The sequence below is a fragment of the Euprymna scolopes genome, chromosome 30, assembly GCF_053919585.1.
Source record: "Euprymna scolopes isolate OS-2025 chromosome 30, ASM5391958v1, whole genome shotgun sequence".
Classification (NCBI taxonomy): Eukaryota; Metazoa; Mollusca; class Cephalopoda; order Sepiida; family Sepiolidae; genus Euprymna; species Euprymna scolopes.
The window spans coordinates 82,687,990-82,709,915 of record NC_136511.1 but is presented as its reverse complement, the minus strand read 5'-3'; the positions used below and the strand labels follow the sequence as shown (position 1 = coordinate 82,709,915).

Here is a 21,926-nt window from a genome sequence, read left to right as displayed (position 1 = left end):
TTAGACAGAATAGATACTACCCTTGGATCCTAGCCAAAAGACCAAGGTATATTTTATTTTTATATACAAACCAAAAGCGATATCATTGTTTTCTTATTTAAATTTTTTTTTCCTTTTTTACATTGCACCTTTGGTGATCAGGAGTACGAATTTATTAAAAAGGAGGGTAGAAGGTGATCACATATTATGAACATTAAGTTAGTGTAGACTAATACTAATAATTTAATGTTCGTAGTATGTTATCACTTTCTATCCTCCTTTTTAATAAATAGGATTTCCTGATCGAATAATTTATAATCTAGAAACCATGACACAGATACGTATGTACGTTAAAAGGTACTACAGTATTAATATACAGATAATTATGATAATAAGTTAATTATGTGTATTACTGTAGTATAGCATTCACTCCTAAACCAATGAGCCATTTTGGGAGTTCTTGCACACAAAAATTTAATTAAAAATTATTCTACATCAAATTTGGAGTTAGATTATGCAACAAAATTTTAACTAAACTTCTGCATAGATACGCGAGTGTAAGGATAAACTTGTAAACAAATAAACTTATTACAAATTATGGGATATATATTCTAAGCAATACTTAAAGCGTTAAATACAAACGTATCTGTTAAAACCAGGCTATTAAGTTGTTCTCACCTGAGCTTCTGAAAAAGGTGCCATCATATTATCCAGTAAAGATGCCAAGTCTTGTTCACAATACTCCATTACCAGGAATATACTGAAATAGAAAATAAGATTATTAGCGAAAGAAATTGCATTAAAAGTATTTTACGTTTGGGAATTTTAGAGATGAGAATTGATAATTTGGATTATTGGGAAGTTCTCATCTTGGATGTTATTCACAGGACATTTCAGCAGATGTAAAGTACATTATTATATTGTCAATAAGCCAGTATAACAATAGCAAATGAAAATTGGTTAGTCAGAAACAAAGTTTAATTTGTCAACTTAAAAGCTATTGGGGTCTGACTTTGAAAATCTGACAAGATAATTTCATATTAGAAAAAGAGGCTAAAAAGGCAGCCAATAATAAAGAACTTTGGCAGTATACAACACTAGAACTTTCAAAGAAAGAAATCCGCTGAAGACGTTAAAGATGAATTAGATACAGCTTTTGCAGGTTTGAAATGCACAAGAAAAAAGTGCCATGACCAGGATACAGACATGCAAATAATGAGATACACAGAGAATCCATTAAGCTGGTGCAGGACCAGGATGCATAATGCCTTTATGTTCAAAATGACAATCATTGTGACATCGATACTTGATTCTGACTGGCCAGTTAAATATGGCAGCACTCACCTGTCTAAACTTTTTCCCACAACGACCTCTTGTAGTTCAACAATATTCTCATGCCGAAGGTTGAGAAGAATATTGATCTCTCGTAGACCACTGATCGGAATTCCTGTGTATGAAAATTTGAAAATTCAATTCAAATCACTTTTTTCAAAATTTGTTAATTGTTTCTTAATTTTTTTATTAACAGTAGAATTATAAAAGGATATTTTTATGGCATTTTAATAGAAACAAATAGATCATAGGATTACATTCAGAATGTCAGGTGAATATTGCTTTATGGTATGGAGAAGAAAAAATTAAGAACTTTTCAAGAGAAATGGGAAAAAAGAAATAGAAGAGAAGAAAGAAGGTGGGAAAGAAACAGGGGTTGAAAAACAAAGAAAAAGTAAAAGAAAATAATCTATTATTTTCTTTTACTGTTAAAAAATAAAAATAAATTAAAGAAAAGAAAAAAGTTGAACAAAAAAAAGGAAAAGTTTTTTTAATGTATAAAATAGAAAAAGTTAACAAATTTAGAAAAATGAAAAAAAAAAAGAAAAATTAAAGAGAATGAAAGAAAGAGAATGGACAAAAGACAGAAAGAAATAAGAGATTGATAAAATATAGAAAAACTAGCTTGAGTGCCCGGTATTGCCCGGATGTTTGGAGGTGTGTGTTGAGCAAAAAAAAAAAAGTGGTGGTAGGCAGACAGGCTCGAACTCATACCGCCAAGGAGGAAAATAACATGAAAACAAAAATGTGACAGCTTTGCTGTTGCGACCCTCACCAAACTGGAAGTGACGAATGTTTCAATTAAGGCTACTCAATCGAAAAGAGGGGATAATTTTCAAAAATATTGGTAAAATAAAGCAACCCTTCCCTGCAGAAAACTGCCTAGTTGAGTGTGAAGGAATTAATGTTTTTAACCAATTTTTCGATATTTGTCATCCGGAGGGTCGAGCTTCAAAACGATACCGATCTCGTGAAAATCCATCGTCTATGTCAAAAGTTTTAGGTAGACATACAAACATACATACATATATAGATACATTTAAACAGACAGGTGAGATTTATATTATTTGTTTTCCAATTACAAAAAAAAAAACGGCACTTGTGTATTACTGTTTTTTTTTTGACAATTCTTTTGTATTCATTTATGAAGAACTTTTGGAGGGGGAGACAATTCAAGAAGACCCTATTAAAAATGTCAAAGTTTCATGTAACTTTTAGTTAAAAAAACAAAACAAATAAAACTAAAGTAATACAAAACCACAAAATAAAACATTAATTATCTGAACATTTATTGAATTAAAATAAAATTAACAAAAATTTGTTTTCTTAAAAAAAAAGTCACACATATAGCAACTATTACGACAAGTCCATCAAATCCAATTTTGCAGACCTGTTGAACCAACTTCCTGAGCTTACCCAAACCATTTCTCACAAAGAAGACATCAAGCATCATGTGTGACATCATATCACAACTCGTGGTGCTCCCATGCATGCATGAAACCACCACACTCGGAATTTCAACACATGATGGATCTCAGCATCATACGACCCTCAAGCAGCTTATAGTAATCCCCACTTAAGAAAGACATTCCTAAGACCTCGATATGCACTTGTTTCGGATTATTTGAATTTACCCACTTGCTTTTTGGATTGTATAATGCTGCACAGGCATTCCAAAGATTCATTGATGAAGTCTTTTGTGGACTACCCTTCATTTTCTCATACATCAATGAATCCTCATCACAAGTTCCTCACAGGAAAAGCACTTGCCCTACATAACTGAAGTCTTCCAACGTTTACAATCCCATGGATTAAAAATCAATGTTACGAATTCAGTGCAATTTCCCTTGATTTCCTTAAACACCAGATCGACAAGTCCAGACTTACATCCTTGCCTCTAAAAGTGCAAGCAATCCAAGATTTTACTACACCCACCTACATTGTTACATTGGACTTGTGAATTACTACTATCCCAACTGTTCACATCACCTGTCCAAGTTCACTGATGCACCGTGTATGTGAAAAAAAAAAAACCCTGTCACTCTCAGACGAAGCCCTGACATCTTTCCATGCATCCAAAACAGCTCTGGTGAACTTCACAAAGCTATCATACATTGACCCTGACCCTAACCCAATAGCGAAGCTCTTTCTTTCAACAGATGCTTCTGATGTAGCTGTACTCAATCAGGTCGTAAACAGTTAAACATGACCACTGTCTTTCTTTTCTACGAAGCTGAGCACTCCTCAACATAAATACAGCATTTTCAGGCGAGAACTACTCGCCATGTACTTAGCAGTAAAACATTTGTTTCATGTTGGAAGGGAGACAATTCACTATTTTCCGCGACCACAAACCACTGATTGTTTCCCTTACATCTTCCATTTCTGGTAAACATACACCCGGAGAACTTTGACAAATGGATTTTGTGACACAATATTCTGCTGATCTCCAATATTTACGAGGCAAAACGAATATTGTAGCTGACACCCTTTCCCGCTTTTGCAATCTCAACAGTCTTGAGAAACCTTTACACTTGGATTACATCACAGCTGAACAAGATACATCATTGACAGAATTTATGTCGACTTCAACTCTTCCGCTGAAAAAGATTCCAATCCCATTTTCGGACAAGCTAATCTGGTGCAATATGTCTGTTGCACATCCAAGACCATACTTGCCTCCTCCTTGACGGGAGAAAATTTTTCATTACTTCCATGACTTAACGCAAATTGGCAAGTGCACAACAGTCAAGCTGATCACAACTCTTTTTTTTTTGGCCTAATATGAACGTCAACATATGCCAACAGACTCAGGCATGTATTTCCTGTCAAACTATGAAAGCATATCACCATACTGAATCCATCCAAGGCAAGTTCCCTGTACCTGGCGCTTATTTTTCTCATATCCATTTTGACATCGTTGGCGCCTCCTACCACCTTCCGTTGGTCATTGCTACATCCGCACTAGGATAGACCGCTTCACTCATAGGCCAGCAGCAGTCTCCTTGCACGATGTTTCCACAGAAGTTGTAGCCTGTGCATTCATAGAGAACTGGATCGCTAACTTTGGTGCCCCCATCATAGTTACCAATGACAGAGGTTCCCAGTTTACGTCACACTTTCCAAGGCCTTTGCCAATCTTTCGGAATTTCCCATATTGCAACAACCGCCTATCACCCTTCTGCTAACGAAATGGCAGAATGCTTTCATCATTGACTCAAAGCTGCCTTATTTACCCAGCCGAACCACATCGCTGGAGTGAACATTTACCACTCATTCTTCTAGAACTTATTGCATTACAAATTGTTATTTTATCAACTTGCATGAAAAGAGCTATGTAACATATGCTTAAAACCGTTTGAATTATGCAAATACCATCAGTAGTTCAAAAGTTAGGAGAATTTTAAGTGCCAAAATTTAGGCTTTTCCGTGGACATTTTTCTTTAGAAAAAGTGGGCTAAATCACAGACCTCAACATTTCAAGAAATTCGGTAATGTCGCCACCATTTATTTATTTTTTAAGCTATTCTCATGAAACTTGGTACTCTTATGTAAAATTGTGTGCTCTTTCTGATTATGCAGTCAAATATGATGTATCTCTTTACCATAAGCCATGAATTATAAATTAAGATGTACAAATTTCAATTTTTTTTTTAAATTGGCACATGGTATCATACAGTGGGTATCTATTCATGAACAAAACTAAGTATTATAGTGGTATTTAAATATAGCTTTATTGAGAGCAGGCATTTTCCTGTCTCCTCACTAAAGGAGAGCTTAATCTTGGGTGTAGCCATTGAATGCCTAAAGAGCATTCATGGCCGGTATTTACTACTCCCCTGAAAGAAAAAAAAATTGAGTAGATATGAATTAATCTCAGAAATAAATCAAAGAAAATTTTTCATATAGATTTTGGATTTCTGTAAAAGATGGAAATTCCTATAGTCGACCAGAACTTATGCATTTGGGACCAGTCCAATTTTCAATTTTGTAAATCCTCTCCATCTGGCTCAAAATATACCCCTATTTTCTTAGATTCAACCATGAATCGTACTCTACATGAATCCTTGATGCAGTTTTCACATACCAAGATACCAGGAATCCTGATAAGCAACAACTATATATTCACCAGTTTATGGTAATTTTCATCATTTCTATTCTGTTGTTTTACTGAAAATTCAATTATGTAAACAAAGAAATAAAACAGTAATTTTTTACCTTGTTTCCACCTTAACATTTAAAATGATTACTTTTATATGTTTGTGCCTAGTTTCTCAGGGTTATGTTTGCACGCTCGCACGTACCAAGATGGCCACCAGCGATAACGTAAGAAATGACATTGCTTAATATCCGGAAAACTACTTATTTGCAGAAAATTTAAATGCGATATTCGTTTTCAGCATACCTGAAAAGCTTAAAAGTTAGTCATTTTAAAGAAAAATGTTAAGGTGGAAACAAGGTAAAAATTTACAAAATGCATCACAATGAAATTCTTTATCGAACCGCCTAATTATTATTTAGATAATCTCAGTCCAAAAAAAAAAAAAAACTGGTTTGTTTTACAGATTCGAAAAAATAGTCTTGACAATGAGTTAAAAATAAATTCAAGTTTCACAATATCTTTTTTATTTGATTGTTAGGTGAAAGTACAGAATAGTTAACAAAAACACCCTTCCTTCCCCATGTTAAGAATGGGTTTCTAAATAATAACGTTATTATTTCAGCATGGTAGCATAAGTGCGCAAGTACCTTTTTATTTGTTATGTATTTTTTTTTTTGATCACTAAAAACACCATTCTACCTTAAATACAAGTAAGAAGTCATAAATACAATGAAAACAGAAACGCATGTACTTAGTACATTTTGTTGTTTTTTAATGTTTTTAGTACATTGTAAAAACAAAAACATAGTATTGTTTGGAAATCAAATTTGAAAAACTTGAAAACAATTTTTTAAATTGACAAACTCGGAATAAAAATGAAACTGATTTTTTTGCTTTCGTTTTAAAAGCAGAAGAAGGTTTTTTTATTTATAAGAGAATACAAACGAAACTCGTTAATGTGCTGACTTTAGTCAGCTGAGTGCTGGTCAGCACATAGCAACCGTTTTCCTCGTTAAGCGGATTTGAATTTCTATAAAGGATAACATTTTAAAGAAATTTCCGCACAATCAATAATTATCAAATATTTACATATCAAGCATGAAAATAATTCTGAAACTATTATCTATATGAAAATGGATGATATATATCGATTTATCTTATCAATTTTGAAATATTCCTTGTCAACTTTGCTTGGTCGTAACTTTGCTTCCTGTGGTCATAAAAATATAAATCAAAGTCCAGTAGAGATGAACTTCTTTGTTTAAATAGCCAGTAAAATTTTAGCCATATCCAATCAAATTTGACCCCGCGCATGTGTATCCAAACGTAACGTATGAAATGTAAACATTGAAAAAACAGTTTCCCTTTTTGCTGTTGTCATTTTTTACCGTTTTTTTCATCTTTAACTTGGAGCATAAAAACATTGAATGCATAAAAGAAAAATAAATTAACATCCTTGGAATGCTTATTCTATTCTCTTTCTATCAGTTTAATTCCTTTAAAAATTGACCCACAAATAAAAAAGATATGACTTGTTGAAGAACATTAGGTATGTAATGTTGCCGATGTCCATGAAAATACAGCATACACTTGTATTATTAAAGAAGATCCGAATCCTATGCCAGCAGTGATGGCTTTTGAAACCACCCTCCGCCTTTCTGGTGAATTTTTTAGTCGACAGATCTGTACCAACAATCACCTCTGGTTGTGCAAACCATCTGAAATTTGCAATGTTTTGAGTGATGTACACTCCACCATACTCTGTCACCTCCAAACTATACTACCCGCCTGATCTTAATTCATGTATGTATTCATCCTATTGACTCTAGACACAAACTACTAGAGCCACTCTACAATGAACCATATCTAGTGTTGGAATGGTCCAATACATACTTTGTCATTAACTGCAACAGCAAACATGACTCAATCACGATAGATCGCATCAAACCAACCTTCTTAGAAAGCTTGTATGACTTAGCATCCCTTGTAATAATTTTTTCTGACTCAGAACACATCATTGCCCTCAACCCAGATACAATCATTATACCTGATCCAGATTCCATCATTACACCTGCTTCTTGCACACCTCATAATGACCTTGATCTGTATCTTCCAGCTTCTTCTGTCTAACCCACTACTCGCAATGGCCATCATGTAATATTTCCACACAAGTACGAAGACTTCGACACTTCTTAAACCTTTTTGCCTATATGCATACTAATTTCATTTACCTGCCTCTGTAGCTTCTGACTATATGGAGGGGAGTATTATAGCAACAATTACAGCTACTACATCAGGTTTGCATGTGGCGCAAACACACAGACACAAAACAAGCCATTCGCATGCAGCACACAAACAATTTTGCCTTGTTGATTTGACATTCTAACATGACAGGCATTGAGGTCATTTGTTTTGACCTTTTCCTTCTGTTTCTTCTTTCTTTCTACTTTCTTTCTCTCTTTTCACTTCGACACAACCAAAACACGCAACATGTGTCACTACAAGAAATACACACAAAATGATTTGATCAAATTATACTTTGTATATACAAGTTCAAACATATTGAGGTAAGACATTGTTTAATTATAAACATGAACACTGAACAAACAAATCTACAAGCATGAATTATCTTGCAACAACAATAATGAACATTTCAGGACTATGCCTAATCACACGTACACACACACACTTATGTTTTTTTCATTGTTCATAATGAATGTTTTGTTTGTATATATGTAATTCAGTTTTATGTTATCCTAGTTTTATGTCGGAGTCGAGGACATACATATTCATCCTCTACACATTCCAATAATGACTGTTAAAAACTATTTATAAATTTTTCATACATTTTCATATAAGAAGTTTATTCATTTTAGAATTTCTTTAATTTTTTTTTAATTCAATAAATGTTCAGATAATTCATTTTTTATTTTGTATTATCGCATTACTTCAATTTTATTTGTTTTGTTTTTAACCAAAAGTTAAGCAAAACTTTAACATTTTCAGATAGGATCTGTCTCCCCGTCAAAGGAGTTTAAAAAAAAAAAAAAAAAAAAACCTTACCATCCCTTTCTCTTTCCATCCTCATCTTTTTTAAAGCTACAATCTTATTTGATCGGATATCACGGGCTCGGTCTTCAAAAATGAATAAAAGAAGAGAAAAGAAAGAAAACAGTTTATAAAATCAAATATAAAAAGTTATCATTTTTTACAATAGTATCCAAATCTATTATATTTTCACATGACTTTTGTTTCGTTTTGTTGTATAGCAATTGTTGTACCTGGTGCATGACATCATTTTTTAGTGACTAGGCCCCCTTCTATTTATTTATTTATTTATAACGGCCACGGTTAGACCCTATAGTGGATTTTAATACTCATTTTGTAAAGCTGAGGCACCACTTTTGATTCAAGTCATACATTATATGGATGGTCTTTGTTTTCTCTGACTATATAAAAGTCAGATATGTCCTAAGATGGAGTACTGCTGCCACATTTAGAAATGTGACACTCAGAGAACTGTTTCTTAGCTTGATAGAATATAAAATCGACTGTAAAATCTAGTGGGGAATAGTCCCTTCTATTTTTTACAGTCCTTTTCTCACAGATGTTGCTAGACTTCCTCTACTTTATCATTATTTCCATGTAAAGTGCTCAACTGAGTTCCACTCTTTGGTTCCTCTTTGTAAGTTATTCACAGCAAGAACTTGTTACTGTAACTGAAAAGATCTTTCCAAGCTTCATCTGTGTGCTTAACATCAAACAGAATTAACATAAACAGGAATTTCTTTCCAAGAACCTCACATTTGTGGAAAATATTACTATCGGGCCGCTTTTCTGGGATCTACAATATAATCAACTTCAAATCTAATGTCAACAAATACTTGTTATAAACCGTCTTCATAAATAATCAATTTTTTTTTTGTGCTTTCATTCTTTTTGCAAACTGTTATCCTCATCTTCATACATTTCGGCCAACTCATCCTCTAGCCTTCTTCAGCAACGGGATAGAAATGCTGAGTCTTGTAACTGTATCCCCAGTAATTACTACCTTCCATGGTTGTTACTGTTTCACTACATTTTGGCCAATTAATCCTCTGGCTTGTTTGGGTCACGGTTAATAACCTGAAGAAGGCCAGAGGATGAGTTGGCTGAAATGTGGTGAAACAACGACTATGAAAATGAGGATAACAGTCCGCAAAAAGAATGAATGTACAAATTACAAAGCCTCATCTCAAATGATTCCGAAAATAAAAAACAAATCAAATTTTGTTCATTCTATCCATCAATTTTCAATCCTTTCATAATATTCTTCATCATTTCAACTGACAATACATCCATCTCATTTACTCTTATTCTTAAGTAGCTTTTAGCCTTGATAAATGAGGACTCTTTAGTAAAAAATATCCAGATGGTTTTTCTAGTGTTGACTTAATATTACGTTCCTATGATATCATTGAACATATCAAGCAAAGCATAAAATCTTTAATATGTGAAAAACTTTACCCTCGAGTAATTCTTGACATTGATAGATGGTGACCAAAAAGTTGAAAAGACAAAAAAAAAAAAAAAGTATATCATCCTGTTCAATTTTTGGAAAAACGTTTTCAAGTTGGAATAAAAACAAAAATGCTTACAGACGATTCCATATGTCCCTTCACCAACTCGATTCATCTTTTCAAAGTCCGTGACGCTTCGACATCTTCCAAGCTGCAAAATAATCATTTAGAAAAAGTTAACTCACAAATTTTACAATAAGCATGACATTTATTTGAGACTGGTCTGGGTGGCCAGCATTGCCCGGGTGTCTGGAGGTGTGTGTTGAGAAAAAAAAAAAAAAAAAAAAAAAAAAAAGTGGTAGTAGGCAGGCATGCTCGAACCCGTACCACGAAGGAGGAAAAGAATGTGGAAAAAAAGTGTGACATGTTTGCCGTTGTGTCCATCGCAAAACCGGAAGTGACGTAGGTTTAAATTAAGGCTAGTTAATCAAAAAGAGGAGATGACTTTCAAAAATATCGGCCAAAAAAGTGCCCAGTTGAGGATGAAGCAATTAATGTTTTTAGCCAATTTTTCGATATTTGTCGTCCAAACGGTCGAACTTCAGAACAATACTGATCTCGTGAAAATCCGTCACCTCTGTAGAAAGTCTTAGGCAGACATACATTTAAACAGACAGGTGAAATTTATATAATAGATTAGCGGGGGTACCCAGCATTGCCCGGGTTTTTGGAGGTGTGTGTGTGTGTATGTAGGGGGTGGGGGTAAAGAATAAGCATAGTAATAACCCTGTTTAAACTTCTTTAAAAAAATTTTTAAAAAAAACAAAAAAAAAAAAAAACAGCGAACGAACGTAAGACTTCTTTAAAAAAATCGGAAAAACAAAAACCTAAAAAAAAAAGGGGGGGGGATGAACGTGTTCAGAAAAACAAAAACAAAACAGCATAAATAACCTTCAATATTAAAAGTTTAAAAATAAAAAAAAAGATTTATCTGATACCTCAGATCGAACCTGCAATCTTAAGATAACAACGTTGTCACTTTAACCATTGTGCTATGAACGCGTGAGTAAATGTAGGTCGGTTTTTATAATACTTAAACTAAACGTCTTTTGTGTGTGTTGACGCATGCATTAAAGCTATCTTGTCATAAAGGAACGATTTTTTTTTCCACCCCACAAAGGGTCTGGTTGAGGGTGAAGGAATGAATGTTTTGGGCCAATTTTTCGATATTTGTCATCAGAAGGTTCGAGCTTGAAAATGATACCAATCTGGCGAAAATCCGTGCCCGGTGTCGAAAGATTTTGCAAGACATACAAACACACACACTAACACACATTTTCGCTTTTATATTTATAGACTAGCGGGGGTACCCGGCGTTGCCCAGGTGTTTGTAGGTGTGTGGTGTTAAATAAAAAAGAACTCGGGAGGGGGGGGGGGAATCGAACCCGAAGCCCTGAGGCAAAGTTTGAAAATAAAATCGGCCAGCCAGAATGAGCTACTGAAAGATGTTTGAATTTATTTAAGAATGAAATTGACAGGTGCGCGGCCGGAAGTCGTCGAGCGTTATGACGACGACTACGACGATGAAGGTGTGTTTGTTATAAGCGAAGTAAAAAAAGAAAATAACGTTAACACTTAAGCAGGAAAAAAAACACAGAAAAAACTAACGTATGGCAAACGAACGATGAAAACAGAAAAATGAACACGTGAAAAATGGCTTCAATAAGCCTGTTTCGATATTAAAATTTAAAAAATCGGTGGGTACCCGGGTGTTTTTGGGTGTCGCTAATAATAAGCGAAGTAAAAAAAAAAAGCAGAAAAACAAAACACTGGTTCAATACTTAAATTTAAAAAATCGAAAAAAAAAAAAAAAAAAAAACCATCTCACACCACGATTCGAACCCAAAACGTTTAGTTAATGAACCAAGGCCTTAAGCAACTGAGCTAACGCGACGTACATGAAATTTGTTCGGTTTTTCAACTATTTAAAGTAAATCAGGTCACGACGTCATCTGACGCATGCGTAGAATCGGTCATTGTCACGAGAGGACCGTTTTTGTTGACCCCCCCCTGTCAAAAAATTTGTCGATTTCGAGGTGAAAAAGTTAAGGTTTTTGGCCAATTTTTCGATATTTTTCAAGCAAAGGATGGAGCTTCGATGTGATACCGAGTTTGCGAATTTTCGTCACGTCTGTCGAAAGTTTTTAGCAGACATCCAAACATACATACATACATACATTTTCGCTTTTATATATGTAGACTAGCGAGGGGTACCCGGCGTTGCCCGGGTGTTTGTAGGTGTGTGTGGTGTTAAATAAAAAAGAAACCGAGGGACGGGGGGGGGGGGGGGGTAGGATCGAAGCCGAAGCCCTGAGTGAAGTTTGAAAATAAAATTGGCCAGCCAGAATGAAGCATTTTTATAAGTGAATAAGTGAAAGATGTTTGAAAGTCGTCGAGCGTTATGACGACATGATGACGATGTAAGCATTGTTATAAGCGAAGTAAGAAAAGAAAACAACGTTTTAATTAAGCGGGGGGGGGGTAATCAAAACATTGAAAAAAAAAAACACAAAAAAAACTAACGCAAGGCAAATGAATGATGAAAACAGAAAAACGAACACGTGAAAAATGGCTTAAAAATGGCCTGTTTCGATATTAAAATTTAAAAAAATCGGTGGGAACCCGGGTGTTTTTGGGTGTCGCTAAGAATAAGCAAAGTAAAAAAAAAAAAAAACAGGAAAAAAAACGTTACGTGAAAAATGGCTTAATACATGGTTCAATATTTAAATTTAAAAAAATCAAAAAAAAAAAAAACCATCTCACACCACGATTTGAACCCAAAACGTTTAGATAATGAACCAAGGCCTTAACTACCTGATCTAAAGCGCCATATATAAAATTTGTTCGTTTTTTTCAACTATTTAAAATAAATCAGGTCATGACGTCATCTGACGCATGCGTTGTTGACCCCCCCCTGTCGAAAATTGTCAATTTTGGTGTGAAAAAGTTAACGTTTTTCTTTCTATTTCTCTCTCTCTGTGTTTGCGTCTCTCTCTCTCTCACTGACTTAGTCTTTCTTACTATTACTAAAAAAGAAAATGGCGTCTGGCTGTTTTTTTTTGTAAAAACTACGATCGTTAACATTTTTTGTAAGCATATTTTTTTTTTTACTTCACATTTTTGGCTTGTTATTTTTCATTTAACTATCGTATCTAACTATTTTGAATGTGCTAATAACTTTGGTAACGTTGCCATAGCGTAGAAGTTCATAGTTTAGCTTGTGTAAGGGTTAAATTTTTTTCTACCGATAACAACTTTTTTTTAAATTCAGACTGCCATTAGAGCTTGCTGACGTCAAGATCACGTGACATGACTCAGCGGGTTTTAAATACAAGTTGACCCAATGTAGAAGAGTTGGCGCCCGTATTTTTTGGGGCAGTTATAAATCGATTTAAAAATAATGTTTAACATTAAAATGTCGCTTTTTTTTTGGCCCCCCCCCCCCTGCAGAAAATCGATCAGTTGACGCACTTCTGATGGTCCTTTTGGGCTAATTTTTCGATATTTGTCGTCCGGAGGGTGGGGCTTTAATATGATACCATGTTTGTGAATTTTTGTTCCGTCGGTCAAAAGTTTTTAGCAGACACACAAACATACATACATTTTCGCTTTTATATATATAGATAGACTAGCGGGGGTACCTGGCATTGCCCGAGTGTTTGTAGGTGTGTGTGGTGTTAAATAAAAAAGAAACCGAGGGGGGGGGTCGAACCCAAAGCCCTGAGGCGAAGTTTGAAAATAAAATCAGCCAGCCAGAATGAGTTACTGAAAGATGTTTGAATTTATTTAAGTAAGAATCAAATTGACAAGTGCGCGCACGGAAGTCGTCGAGCGTTACTACGACGACGACAATGACGTCAATGACCAGGTTTGTTTGTTATAAGCGAAGTAAAAAAAGAAAACAACTTTAAAACTTAAGCGGGAAAAAGAACACAAAAAAAAAACTAACATAAGGCAAACGAACGATGAAAACAGAAATGAACACGTGAAAAATGGCTTAAATAAGCCTGTTTCGATATTAAAATTTTAAAATAATCGGTGGGTAGCCGGGTATTTTTTAGTGTGTGGTCGGGGGTGGATAAGCGAAATAAAAAAAAAAAAAAACAGAAAAACGAACGTTACGTGAAAAATGGCTTAAATAACACTGGTTCAATATTTAAATTTAAAAAATCAAAAAAAAAAAAAAGACATCTCACACCACGATTCAAACCCCCATCTTTTACCACCTCTCTAAAATATTATTCTATCTTTATACAACATAACTTCAAATCCAATGTCAACAAATACCTGTTATAAACCATGACCATAAGTAATAAAAAAATTTTTATGCTTTCATTCTTTTTGCGGGCTGTTATCCTTATCTTCATAGTTGTTCTTTCTCACATTTCGGCCAACTCTTCTGGCCTTCTTCAGGTGGTTAACCACGATGGGATAGAAATGCTGAGTCTTGTAACTTATTTCCAGTAATTACTGCCTTCTATGCCACAGTAGATAGAAACATTCTACAGTTCCAGGTGAGCATTATCTGAAGATAGCAGTTTCAATCCTATCCAAGCAGGCCAGAGGATTAGTTGGCCGAAACCTAGTGAAACAAAAACAACTGGGGAAAGCAGTAATTATTAGGAATACAGTTACAAGACTCAGTTTTCCTATTCCCTCATGATTAATCACCTGAAGAAGGCCAAAATGAGGTGAAACAACTATAAAGTATAACAGTCCAGAAAAAGTATGTATGTATGTAGAACATAATCTTCAAGATATGCCATCGATTTTCCTACATAAAACTTATCTTTCATGATCGACATCTATTCAATAGAGTTCTGAAAAAGGAAAATTTTCATTTCTCATCTTTTTTACATTTTTATAATTAGTCCGCACATCAGTTTCTGTTTTGATTACTAGAGTAATTGATCAAGTTGCTTCGGTGATTGATTTCAATTCAGAAGAAATACAACCTGCAATTACTAATGGTAATACAAATACAAAACAAAAATAGAAAAACAAAGAAAAGAGGGTGAAGGAAAAAAAAAAGGTCATTCTTACCCGTGCCTTTTCAGGAATCTCAACCAAATCCCCAGTCAAGAAAGAATAGAAATAATCATTCCGATTACCACTAGACCGTTTCTCACTCATCTTCGTCAAAATCTTTTATTGTTACTAAGCAACCATTTCTAAAACAAAATTTAAAAAAAAAAAAGGCAATGTAGAATTTTTACAAAAAAATAAACACAATATAATCATGGTTTTGCAGTTTATTTTTATTATAAAGTCATCAGTTACTTTTTTGTCTTAAAGTAGGATCTGCACTAGAGTTCTCCCAACACCATATATGGTCGAAGGCTTAGTCAGGATAAAATTTGTCTGTCTTCAGATGTTGGTGTAGAGTTTCTGATTATAACAAGATCACCACAAGTGATCAGAGAAGCAGAATGAAGAATAGAAATTATAATCTAGATCAGGGATCTCCAAAGTTTTCTAACGGTTGGGGAGAAGGAGGGTTATATTGCTGACTTTTTGAAGCTACGCGAGCCAAAATAAAAAAAATGACCTAGACATGTTTTATACAATTTTACTCGTTAGCTTTGCTTTTTAATGAAACCGGCTCTCCAAAACCTAATTCTTTTAATCATTTTCTGAAAAAAAAAAAAAAAAACAATACTATTTTCACACATTTCCATTTTTTATATTCTTCCTAAACATTACGTTTTCAATGAGCTTCAGAAGCTGAATTAAAGCCTTGGGTAAGTCGAATCTGGTCAAGGTGCCGTAGTTTGGAGGCCCCTGATCTAGATGGTAATAATATGTAGGTCAAAAGCATTGTATGAGTAGAAGGAAGTCGTAGTTGTTTTGACTATTTCAAAATTGGGAATCAAGTTTTTGGAATACAAAATATTTCCTTTGTATCTCTTTGTCAAAAAGTGTTTTTCACAAATATAACGAAAATACATAATTTTTTTTTTTGCTAATCTGAAAGATAATGATAATTAACATATTCAATGAATTTCACACTTCAAAACACAAAAAAAAAAATAAATAAATAAAAAATAAGGCACATTCAAAAAATAAAACACATTCAAAATTCGGATTTTCAACCATAAAATCTGATATGTGTGCAGTTGGGGTTTGTTTTTTTTGGCACTTATTGATCTGTGCTGAAATAATAACATTATTTCAAAAGCCATTCTTAACATGGGAAGGGGAGGGTGTTTTGTACCTATTCTGTACTTTAAACTTACAATTGAATAAAAAAAAAACATATCATAAAACTTTAATTAAACTTGGAAATACGATTTAAAAAATAGCGCGGATCAGTAAGTACATTAGCACCGGTTTTTTTTTTATCTACAATCCTCACCCTCCCCACAATGCAATATATTTTGCTCAGTTTCGTCTGATTATTTTAAGCATATTTGTACCCACAAATAAAGAAGGGGGAGGGAGGCAAAAAAAAAAATATATACATATATATATATATATATATATATATATATATATATATATACATATACAAACATCGATTATAAAAAAACAAGTACACCATTATAAAGTTCATTCTTCGCTTAATAATTGGTGAAAATTTCATATTCATTGGATAATTACCCGATTTTTGGTAGATTTTTAAAGAGACACTCCGTCAAAAAATACTTACTCCCGCCTTTCATTTTGGCCATACCCACTGTTTTGTCTTGTAGCTTTCTTGGGGTGGTGAGAGTCTTTCTCGGTTAAATCTAGGCACCGCCAAAAATGGCCGCAAAATCAAGTTGTTGTTGTTTTTTAAAACTAAATTACATTTATTAAAATCCATTATTTCTGAGTAACTTTTTTTTTCCAGAAAGATAAAACCCTGAATTTTATCATATAGAAAACAGAATAATGTAAAACTTTTTCTACTATTTTTAATTCAATTTTAAATGTTAAATTTTCCCAAAAAGTTAACAATTGACATTTTTTGTCTTGCACAAAAAACGTATTTAAATATTTAAAAAAAAGGGTTTTTGAAATAATTAATTTATTTATTTATTGTCTAACTAAGATTTAGGATGATTTTCTAAGAGAATATGCAAAAATATTATAATATAAGTACCTGAATTTCAAATAATTCCACTTATTCATATAGGTAACCAGATATTTCGCATCGACGTAGAGTTCAGATCGACTCTGTTTACGTTTTTGTTTGATAATAAGAAAACTATGGAAGACCAAACAGGCCAAAAAGACTTATTTTTCAGTGACGAAAATTTCAATGTATTATTAAGCTGAGGCTGGCCAGTACCAGATGGGTGACCATTTGTATGAGTTTGGTTTTTAATGTGTATGTGTGTGGGGGCCAGGCTCCCCAAAATGGGGGAGGGGCAATTTAAAGCAGAATAAAAAAAAATTATTTCAGCGCGTTTGGTCCACCGTAGTCGAAAGGCGGCAAACGTTTTCAAACGGGATCGAAAAAAAATGATGCTATTTTTAACACAAAGGGCACAATATTTATCGAATTTTTTTTTTTTGTATCGATTATTCAAAGCATGCCCTGTTTAATAATGGGCATGCATTATTCGGCTTGCTAAAAAAAAATTGTTAATTTATTTATCAAAAATTTTAAAATGGCTTTTTTCGTATAAATATTGAAAAAAATTTTTTTTTGTTTTGCTTAACTTAAATTAATTATTTTACTTAACATATTCACCGAATTTCACACTTCAAAACTCAAAAGCGGGATAATTAAACACAATCGAAGTTCTGATATTCAGACGTCAAAATAAGGTATGCAAACAATTTTTTTTTTTTTTTTTTTTAATCTATAATTCTGTCCGTTACAACAACACAATATGTTTTGTTCAGTTTCAGATGATTATTTTAAGCATATTTGTTCCCACTTCAAAACAAGGGGGGGTTTTGTAAGCAAAAAAAAATATATATATAAATATCGTTTATGAAAAATAAGTACACTGTTATAAAGTTCATTCTTCTCCTAACAATCGCTGAAAATTTCGTATTGATCGGATAATTACCTGATTTTTGGTAGATTTTTAAAAAGACGGTCCGTCAAAAAGTACTGACCTGCCCCCCCAGTTTTGGCGGTGCCTAGTTAAATCCTATTTTAATCACCACAATTATTTAGAGAGAATGTTCCGGAATTATTGTCAAACAGTACCTAATTAAAGCATGTTTCGATAGAAAAATAACATTAAAAAAACTCAATACTAATGATTACTACAATACTATCTCATTGATTACTGTACACGCAATAACCCTTATCCCTGAGTGGCCTTCGGACCTTGATAAGTGGTGACCCCCCATGTAAAAAAAAAAAAACTAAGTGTAACAAGTTTCATGATATACATGAAATGCCAACATAAAAACTTGGTTGGAAAAATATAGTCGCCATCTTTATAAACAAGTTATGGGGTGATAACTAAAGCTCATACTTTTATAGGTAAAGATAGAGAACAAAGGGGATTAACCTTTCATATGACATTTTAGCAGATACTATTGGTTTGAAAATCAATATTTCGATTTTTGCTGTTATAACGAAGCAGTGTCTTAATCTACAATAATACTCTTTTTCTTTAAGAGGTTAAGTCTAAAAATTCAGTACTCAAAGTTAAGACGCCGGAAATCACTAAACATGCAACAAAATAAAAAAAAAAACATAGAAATAAGGTACTTGTACAGTTTAATCAACACATTAAAAAATGAAAATATCGAAAGAAAAAAGTTATATTGTACGTATTCGTTTTGGACTGAAGATCTTTAAAAAAAACAAATTTCACTTTTTTTTGTTTGTTTTTACAGCAGAAAAACGTTTTTATGACAGCGCGTTGAAGGTATCCATCTTTGAATTTTTTGAACACGCCACAGGGAGATAACTCAGTTCAAAGCGCCGATACTCCCTCCTCATCTTTAATACTAGCTTTTCTTCATAAAAATCGAAACATGATTACCTTTTACTCGGTATCATAAATTGTTTTTTCGCTGTAAAAAAACTACTCGATCAAATTAAGTGAAATTTTCTTTTGAAGAACTTCATTCCATAACAGATACGTACAATATAACCTTTTTTCGATATTTTCATTTTTTAATGTCTTGATTAAACTTTACAAGGGTACTAGTGCACTTATTGATCCGTGCTGAAATAATGTTATTATTTAAAAAGCCATTCTTAACATGGGGAGGGGGGTTGTTTTGTGCCTATTCTCTACTTTAACCTTACAATTGAATAATAAAAAAAAAAAAAAAACATGTCATAAAACTTTAATTAAACTTGGAAATACGATTTTAAAAAATAGCGCGGATTAGTAAGTGCATTGCACTGCACTACTGCACTAGCAGGAGCCCCTGTACAAGTACCGAAAAAATTTTATTAACACTTGTGTTATCAAAAAAAATAAAATAAAAAAATTCGTTTCATGCTTAGTGACTTCTATTCCATATTTAAGTAAACCTAGTCCACTTTCGGAGTCTTAACTTTCAGTACTAAATTTTTGGACTTAACCCTTTAAGAGTGAAACGAGACATTTTACTTTTTTTTTTTAAAGGGTTGTGTGAAAAACATTTTTCTCTACTTTATTTCGTCTCAAAGGTAAAAAGAAACGTAATCCAAGCTTTTTTAAATGTCGATGGATATGTTATTAAATAACGATGTTTAAAACAAAACAGTAAAACCGCAGTTTAGTGAGCTATGAAAATTTGTGTACAAGCAATGTTGTTTTATTTCATTGCTAAATAATTAGTAAATGAGGAACAATTTTGAGTTAAAATCTATTTAGTACGACGCTTGTAATCTTAAGAACGCGTTTGAAATGTATACACATGGTAAAATAATTGCTAACATTCAATGACAATTCCAATGTTTTTTTTTGGGGGGAGGGGGGAGTCTAGCAATTATTTCAGCATGCATACATATTTCGGACATGTACTTTCTAACATTACAAGCGTAATACTAAATCGATTTTAACTTAAAATTGTTCCTCGTTTACTAATATTTAACAAAAACAACCAAATAAAACACTATTTATCGCCTGGACACAATTTTTTTTCGCATTATGTTCAGGCCACTAAACTACGGTTTTACCAATACAAACATTAGTATTTTAAGTTATTATGGTACTTATGCACGGCTTGCACGGGTTTGTATTGCTGTATACATAGATTCGAAAAAGTTGTCAAAAAACAAATATATAACAAATAAATGTTATCAAAGGCAGGATAAGTTACTTTTCTACCAAAGTGGATATATATTTTGTGTTTTTATTCAATGTAACATGTTTATTCAGTTCAAAAAACATGCAGTGTTTACCGATGTATTGGAAAATTCAAAATGGCGCCCGACTCTTTCTTTAACACGGTAAGTTTGGGAAAAGGTGTTATAAATAATAAACTAGACAAAATACTATTAAAAAAACACTGAATATATGTCAACTTATGTCATGGTAACATATATTGAGCGAGTTTCTAACAGTATTTTGTCTAGTTTATTATTTATAACACCTTTTCCCGAACTTACCGTGTTAAAGAGAGTCGGGCGCCATTTTGAATTTTCCAATACATCGGTGAACACTATGCTTTTCGAGCTGAATAAACCTGTTACATTGAATAAAAACACGAAAATTATATCAAGTTTGGTAGAAAAGTAACTTATCTTACCTTTGATAACATTTATTTGTTATATATTTGTTTGACAACTTTTTTGAATCTATGTGTACAGTAATACAAACCCTAAAAAAGATATCGTAAAACTTGAATTAAACTTTAAAATACTATTTTTAAAAATATCACGGTAATAAAAGTGCCTAATCACCGTTATTATTATTGTTATTATTTTAGATGAGGGTCAGTTCTAGGTTGGTCGTCAAAAAAGACATTCTTGGCTAAAATGAGATTGTAAAAAGTAAAAACAAAAGTCGAATTCTGATTCATTTTGTGTTTCAATGCCTTTAAAAATTTTCGCCCCGCGATCTTTTTTTGGTAACGAGTTTCAAATAATTAAAAAAAAGGTAAAATAAAATGCAACGCCTTTTTTCTTAACAGAAAATATTTAACCTATTTAATTTAAAAAAATGTTTTTTCATAATTTTTTTTTTCAAACGGAATCGAAAATAAATCCAAGCAAAAACTTTTAAATATTTAAAAAAAAAAAATCAAAATCATACATTTATGTTGCCGTAGTTTTTAAAAGCAAAAACAAGTATAAAAAATAATTTTGTTAATGCAAGCTTATCGGAAATAATAAAAACAAACCTTTTATATTATTAAATAAAACCGTAAACAACTTGTCTCCTAGTACGCTGGAGATTTTTTTTAACATTTGTTAAACGAGGAAGAAGAGTTACTGGAAATCAAACAGTCGATGAGAGTTATCTCCCTTGATTTCCGTTGAAATTTTTATTTTATTTTATTTCTTTTTAAAGAAAAGTAATGGAAATTGTTCAAAATGACATAGTGGACCAAATGAAGATTTACCATTAAAAAGCTGAGTTTTAGAAGTATTCGGGTCCAGTTTGTACGAATATCACATTTAAAATTGTCGCCAGCAAGTAATTTTTAAATTACACACCATTTTTTTTTCTTGTTACATAAGTCACTTGGCGTATGCTCCAAGAAATATAAAACACCCCCTTTTCATGTTAAGTATGGCGACCAGTGAAAACAATAGAGAATGCATTAAATAATGAAGGTCTTAATATCATAAGAACTACTTCCTGGCGACAATTTTAAATGTGCTATTGGTTCAAAACAGACTCGAATATTCCTGAAACTCGACTTTTTAAAGGTAAGTCTTCATTTGGTCCACTGTCATTTTAACTGGAAATTGTTTTAAAAAAAAAACTATATATATATATATATATATATATATATATATATATATATATATATATATATATATATATATATATATATGAGAGAGAGAGAGAGAGAGAGAGATCAAATCCATCCTTTACATCAACAGAATATTTGTTTGG

General features: G+C 32.8%; 1 protein-coding gene across 2 annotated transcripts in view; it reads right to left on the bottom strand.

Moving 5' to 3' along the window:
• The window catches only part of LOC145254862 (cyclin-dependent kinase 10-like), an 89,350-nt gene extending 68,025 nt beyond the window's left edge, over positions 1-21,325 (bottom strand). For both annotated transcript variants that reach the window (XM_080113722.1, XM_080113723.1), the window contains exons 1-6: positions 21,205-21,325; positions 15,016-15,143; positions 10,051-10,123; positions 8,477-8,548; positions 1,324-1,426; positions 658-739 (exon numbers count right to left, since the gene is read on the bottom strand). In XM_080113722.1, the coding sequence (XP_079969848.1) occupies positions 658-739; positions 1,324-1,426; positions 8,477-8,548; positions 10,051-10,123; positions 15,016-15,105 (420 nt within the window). In that variant the 5' untranslated portion in view covers positions 15,106-15,143; positions 21,205-21,325. The remainder of the gene's footprint in view (positions 1-657; positions 740-1,323; positions 1,427-8,476; positions 8,549-10,050; positions 10,124-15,015; positions 15,144-21,204) is intronic.
• Between the last annotated feature and the right edge of the window lie 601 nt (positions 21,326-21,926).